General features: G+C 35.7%; 1 protein-coding gene across 1 annotated transcript; it reads right to left on the bottom strand.

The window, feature by feature from the left end:
* Window positions 1-1,505: 1,505 nt before the first annotated feature.
* LOC112500571 (metacaspase-1-like) lies at window positions 1,506-4,312 on the bottom strand. The gene is made up of 5 exons (XM_025104075.1): window positions 3,892-4,312; window positions 3,245-3,569; window positions 2,911-3,022; window positions 2,655-2,825; window positions 1,506-1,779 (listed from the first exon to the last, which is right to left on the bottom strand). The coding sequence occupies exons 1-5, from the start codon at window positions 4,310-4,312 to the stop codon at window positions 1,723-1,725; spliced, it is 1,086 nt and encodes a 361-aa protein (XP_024959843.1). The 3' UTR covers window positions 1,506-1,722.
* Window positions 4,313-7,334: the final 3,022 nt, after the last annotated feature.

Raw genomic sequence — 7,334 nt, 5'->3', positions numbered from 1 at the left:
TTCATGGAAGTCGAGAGAGATGAGGAGATGCAGGTTTTGTTGAGGAAGGAGATGCAGGTTTTGGTTTTTGTTCTTGGTTTTTGATTTTGGGTTTTTTGTTCATGGAAGTCGAGAGAGATGAGGAGATGCAGGTTTTGTTGAGGAAGGAGATGCAGGTTTTGGTTTTTGTTCTTGGTTTTTGATTTGGTTTTTGGATTTTTTGTTCATGGAAGTCGAGAGAGATGAGGAGATGCAGGTTTTGTTGAGGAAGGAGATGCAGGTTTTGGTTTTTGTTCTTGGTTTTTGATTTTGGTTTTTGAGTTTTTTGTTCATGGAAGTCGAGAGAGATAAGGAGAGAAGCAACAATGCGTAGTTCAAACTCAAGGGGTAAATTGGTCATTTMTGTTATTCAGACTGTTGATTCAGATAKAATAGTAAACAACAACATAAATTTATCCAGACAGACAAATTTATCCAGACAGACAAATTTATCCATACAGGACTTAATAGAAAATTTGGTAAACAGCCCCTAAAATCGATATGTATCTCGCTGCATTATGCGAGTACCTTTATAGTATTATTTAACTCATAAAATAACTTTTGATAGAATAACGCTTTGTTTACCAAAACAACACCACACTTGTCAATTCTGATGATGCGTTTGGTTTGCAGGAATGTTTCTGAGTATAATCCATTTTTATAACTTGTTGCAAATATTCTATCTCAAATACAAATCATGTCACGTGTTGATTCTTATGAACACGCTTCTTCGAGATCTTAAGCATCAGATTTTCCGAGACAACTTCTATTTCTTCAGTTACCTTGACACGCTTTTTAATGCACTTTTTTATTAACCTGATATCCAACTCGTTATGCGAGCCTACTAATCGTAGGACGACCACCTGCTTTGCAGATAGCCTGGAGTCACCGCATTTGAACCTCCGTGGTCACAAGAGAATTTTTATTTCTCCTTGGATTTGAACCTGAGACCTCCTGGTACTTTTCACTTTTGAAACCAAACTCAAACCAATCAGACACTACCCTTGTGGTTCAGTGCATTCTTTATGAATTTAGCGGCGTGAAGTATACCTAATACCGTCCGCCCCCACTAATAAATACGATCACAATAATCATTAGATGCATTAATCCACAAAACTATATCTTAGGGGTTGTTTACTAAACGCTTACCTGGTAAGTGCTTATCGAGTAAATTTTTTTATCTGATGAACATGACAAGGGTCAAAAATCTTACCCGATAAGAGCAATGATAAAGATGGAGAGTCTTGCTCGGTAAGTGAGGGTGACAACCCTTACCCAGATAAATGCTTACCAGGTAAATTGTTGCATTCGCTACCATTTTAATGTATTTCAATCTTACATAGTAAAATAAATTACAGTGTTCACTCTTAACAATAAATGTTTACTGGGTAAGCATTTAGGTAAACGGCCCCTTAATCCTTTTATCATCAAAATAACCAAGATTATAAATTATATATTTTAAATAAAAACATTTACAGCGAAAGCTGATTCATTCCTTTGGTGCGCTACTGCTACATCTGAAACAAATGCACATGACACGATAACTAGTTGCAAACAAACATAAAATTAAACCAAGATCCCACGCAAAATGATACATCCCACTGCGGACGTCCGTCATGTATCTAAAAATATCACACTTCATGTCCCCTTTCCGGAAGCACGTTTTCGATATCAATTCGTCGAGAGCTCCTTGGTGTGGTAGCGTTATAGCACAAACACCTCGTTTAAGTCAAACACTTTGGACGACGATATTAGGGGTTCCTGGAAGATTAACAACATTCCCAGCATACATAGAACCCGTCAGATTACTTTCCAAAAGAGTCCTCAAGAAATTAATGTGAACATATATCGCGGAAAAGTAGTCAAAAGTCTAGCTGATATAAGACTCTTACAAACATGAGTGAATATATGTTCTCCCCAAATTCCTGTCCTCCAATCACGTAAAGCCACATCATTGATTTACGGAGGAAGGAGAATGAAAAGATGAATAAAATAAAACAAATGACGTGTCTTCAAGTAATTGACAGAGATCGACACTACAACAAAATTGGGTTTATATGACACTTTCAATTTTTAAGCGTCCTAATAAATCTCTTTATAAGACTTATTTTATAGGACCAAAAAAATAAAGTATCATATCTAAAGGCGTTGTAATAAGTTTATATGACGTTTTTTGATGTCGTAATAAGTTTTTTTAGGACACTTTTAATATAAAACGTCCCATTAACAACTTTATAAGACACTATTTGGAAAACTGTCCTATAAAAACAAGTGTCCTACGAAAAAAATGAGTTTATAGGACACTTTCTCAAAAGTTTCCTATAAAGTTGCTAATGTGACACTTTATATTAAAAATATCCTAAAAAACTTGGTTAAGACTCCCAAAAGCGTCATATAAACATATTACAACACCTTTAGATATGACGCTTTATATTTTAGTCCTATAAAACGGTCTATTGGGACGCTTAGAGATTAGGGATGTCCTATAAACTCAATTTTGTTGTAGCGAGGGAATTTGAGGACAACTTATTTTTATTCCAACAGACTGCCCCATTCAAGCTAGTAAATGCGATCGACACGATTAGTTGATCGATGAGTTGGGATCAAGCGATAAGAAGTCGAAAACCGAGGCTAACCTGTTGTCGTTCGCGGTGACAGAGTCTCCGGAGACAGAACCGTGTAGCCTTAGCTGCCAAAATGTCTTTATGCATCGAAGCCAAAAGACTAGCATAAGTCACTCGTCTGTTCCCCTCAACTGCTTTCCTAAGAGTGTAAGTCATTGCACCTTCCATTTGCTTTGAGAAAGCCTGCATATATCTTACAACTTACTTTCGCAACCGAAAATCGAAATCGAAATCAAAATCGGTAATAAAAAGCCGAAGATTTACTCACGGATGTATCCGCTGCAAGTTGATTATCTTCACAAGCGCTTATAGAAATGGCGTGCCCGCCACTAGTACCTTTGTAAACACCCGACGGTGGGCTGTTATCTGACCATTCGTTCCTGCCAATGAGCGGAAATTGTGAGTATATCTGGAACCCTTTTGAATATCTTTTTACATATGACGCACAGTAATTCTGTCGTACAAGCATAAGTCTTGTAAAGTAGTCAGTTAAGACGTTTGGATATATCTGGTGTCCTATAAAAACCGATGTTTTGTAGTGAACCCCTTTGAATCTTTCTCTAAACATTCTGATGTGACAAAATATGGTTAACGAGGCGTACTTTTTTGTGTTAAAGACTAATGGTAGATCGAGAATCGTTCCACTGTGACAAGCATCGATGATGGCGTGCAGTTTGACGCCTTTCACGAGCGGTCTAACAATGGTTTCGTTGATTTCATTATCAATGATCATTCCCGCCGTTTTGAAATCTAGAGGACATATCGTTTCGTCGAACCCATCACGCTCATCGTCAAAGAAATCAGGCTGCCTTAAGCCATGCCCTGAAAAATAGAACACCAGTGAGTCCCCTTTCTGGTTGTCCTTCACCAACCATCGTAACGCTTCTTGGATGTTCCGTTTCGTTGGAAGCAGGTGCGAGTCCGTTTCTGCAAGTTCTCTCGCTATGTCAATGGAAATTATAGAACGAAATCCTTACTAACCATAATGAAAACAAGCAGTTGTTCTGTAAGGGTGTGTTTGGTACTCAGACTGGATGGGACTAGACGGTGTCTTGTTCTGTCATGTCCTGTCCTGTCATGTTCCGTTTCGTTCCGTTCTGCATACCAAATGCACCCTAACTTATACTAATCCGTATGAGTTCTGTACGGAAATTGGATGGGACTGGACTGAGTTCTGTCTGGAACTCAATCCAGTCCCATCCCCTGTGTACTAAGCTGATGCAGATTCTAACAAAATGATTCGAAATACCTGCAAGAGTGCGTATCGACGTGCTAGGAAACTGAAAGCGCGAAATTAGCAATTCCCGCATGCTATTCACATCATAGTTAGTTCCCTTAAGTTTATACTTTTGCTTATTATATGTTACGCCACAAAGAAGCGCGCGTTTCCCTTTTGTCGGTTCCCAGTTCCGTATCATCTCGATCGCTAACTTCTCGTAGCTACTAAAATAATTAGGATCCGGTAGCTGTCGTCGCTGCCACATCTTTTTAAAGCGGATATTCAATCCCTTCGTATCGCAGACCAACTTACCACGATCTCGACTCGATTGTACCGGTGTTTCTCCATCAACCCAAAAGACATCTCGACAATCCGGGCAGCAGATAGGTTGATCTTCCGGCGACACCGAGCTGAGATCACTGCATTTGGCAACGTTATCTAATGACGACATGTAGCTGAACTAGTCGTAATCGAAGAAAATAATGGTTCAGAGATTGTAAAACCGACGTACTTATATAACGGTTCAGATACTGCTTTCGAGTGGGATATACTGTGTTTTAAAAAAAAGGAGTTTGCAGTCTTGAAGGGAATATGATGCGCCTAACATATGTTTCTGTTCTTTTTTCTACTTTAATGGAGGATCAGATTCTTTTTGAAATATATTTCTCATGTTTAAGGTGCAACTAGGAAGGAGACGGGAACGATCGAGGGGCCCGACCGGGTCAAGTCGAGTGCGGTACAATCGTAAAATGTGTGTCGATCGATGCTGTTTTTATTGGAGCTTTTGGGATTCTCGTTTCTGCCCCTTGGCCGTCTTTTACGCGTCTACGGCTGTTGTTTTTTTGATTTGTGTAAAGTTGTATCGTATATGGTGCGTGGTTGGAAAGTACGATAACTTAGGAATGTGATTTTTTGGTAACTTGTTCGACCGTTGTTTTTATTCTTGCAGCACGACGATTATAGAACATCGAGTAAACCAAACCAAACTAAACATACTGAGTTAGAAATAGAATCTGATTTAGATGTTGGATTGTACGTATACGTGTTCTTATTGACAGTCGTACCTATGGGTGTTCTGATGTATGATATGGAACGGGCCCCTAAATTTTTTTGGTACAATTATACGTGTTTTACCTTTACACCAGTTAGGGCTGTAAACGAACCGAACGTTCAACGAACCGTTCGTGAACCGTTCGGCGGGAAGTTCGTTTATGTTCGTTTATTTAATAAATGAAAGAACATGAACAAATTTTTTTGTTTGTTTAGTTAAATGAACGAACATGAACAAAAGTCATGTTCGTGAACGTTCGTTTGTTTACCATTCGTTTATATTCGTTCATTTATATACTAAAATTAATATATAATCTTTTGTTTATTTACTTTGAATTCAAATAATATTTATTTATGTTTGTTTAGTCCGTTCGTTTATGTTCGTTCGTTTACATTCGTTTAGCATGTTAACGAACGAACATAAACGAACACGAACACGAACACACCTGATTTCTAAACAAACGAACACGAACACAAAGATTTTCGTTCGTTTTCTGTTCTTGTTCATTCGTTTGTTCGGTTAAGTTAAACAAACAAACATGAACAAGCATCCGTTCGTGTTTGTTTGGTTCGTTTACAGCCCTAACTCCAGTTATATATGTTTTAACCTGGTTATAATGTTTTAGGATTTTTCTGTTTTAGCTGGTTTGACGATTTCCAATTCCAATAGTCGAACAGTGATTCTATTTAAATGAGTTTTATATGTTACATTATTATAGGTGTAACAGATCTCCAAAAAATTGGGAACGACCCTGTTTTTATCTAGAATGATTGTTAGGACGACCAAAATGAATCTCAGATATAGTTGAACACACAAACAATTAAACAATTTATAGAGACATATATTCTGACAGGGGTGTATCTATGTATGTCCGAGTAGGCTCCCGTACACGCACTCTAACTTATTTTCACAAGTAAGATTTGTTTTGGAGGGGAGTGTTGGCGACATTTAAGTGGGGCCATGCTTAGCCTCCAAAATTGTCAGGGATTAGTCGGGCTTTGGCCCGGACACCCTTACAAAAAAAGATTTGTTTTGGAGGTATGAAAAGTACACCCACTAAACTTTGAGTTCTGGAATATTAGAAAATATAAGGAACATAACTAATACAGGTATTTAATTCGCCTTGAAAGTACACCCGCTTGACGGGAAAAAAATCATGTGTCTGTACTGCATACATGTGTAATAACAATATAAGTGGGTAGATAGCAGATACACCATATATATGGAATTTTATCATCGGTGACGGTGTGATATTATACTTTCATTATCGAATAGAATCAAAATTCGTGTTAAATACCATCTTTTTTCCGGCTCTCTTTGTTCAAAACGTAAAAGCTAAAAACAAAGACATAAAATAAAGAGTAAAGTTCACTTTTGGTTATTAGTGTCTGTCATTTTCAACGGTTTTCGTCTCTCGACTTTATTTTAACAGATTTGTTCCTTACGGTTGTCGATCCTCAACGGATTTCGTCCCAACGAAAAAGTTAACGGGCGTTAGAAGGAGGGACGGAATCCGTCAGGGATCGACAGCCGTGAGGGACAAATATATTAAAATAAAATTGAGGGACGAAAACCGTTGAAATTGACAAACGTTGAGAACCAAAAGTGAACTTTAGTATTTGTAATGATTATATTCTTGAATAATTTTTTGGAACAATTAAGTCCTTAAACATTCCAAAGCCTGTTATATAACTTCTTTGACTTTCTAAAACCTGTTAAATATATTATTATGACCTATGCAATTGATTAATATAATAAAATAATGTAAAATGTCTAGAAAAAAACCAATGAATTTTTATATTTAAACGAAACAAATTTTTGAACTAAAAAAATATTTACATCTATGCCAAAAAAGTACTTACATTTAGAAAGAAAAAATTACATTTACAAAAAAAAATTTACATTTAAAAAAGATTATTAATAAAATATATTTTATGAGTAATTTTTCAAATTAAAAAAATAAAAAAGGATTTAAAAAGAATTATTAATTAAATTTATTTTAATTTAAAAATAAAATATATTATGTATGTGATTTTTTAAAATAAAAAAAATTAAAAATAATTGTTGATAAAATTTATTTTAATTAAAAATAAAATATATTTCTTTGGTGATTTTTAATTTAAAAAAATAGAAAATAATTTAATTAAATTACTGATAGATTAACGATAAAATTTAACTAAATATATAATTAATTAAAATTTGTCAGTAATCCGTTAGTGAAATGATATCACGGACAAGATTCAAGCACAATCTTTCACACGTTTAACACGTTACTGTGTTAGAGTGTCTGTTGGTAGTCAAGTTAGCCATCAATTAGATATAAGTACGAATTTTAATTAATTGTGTATTTAGTTAAATTTTATCATTAATCGATCAGTAATTTAATCAAATTATTTATAATCCTTTTAATTTGAAAAATCAC

Source organism: Cynara cardunculus, assembly GCF_001531365.2.
Source record: "Cynara cardunculus var. scolymus isolate 2C chromosome LG 17, CcrdV1, whole genome shotgun sequence".
NCBI classification, from domain to species: Eukaryota; Viridiplantae; Streptophyta; class Magnoliopsida; order Asterales; family Asteraceae; genus Cynara; species Cynara cardunculus.
This window is presented reverse-complemented; position numbering and strand designations above follow the sequence as displayed.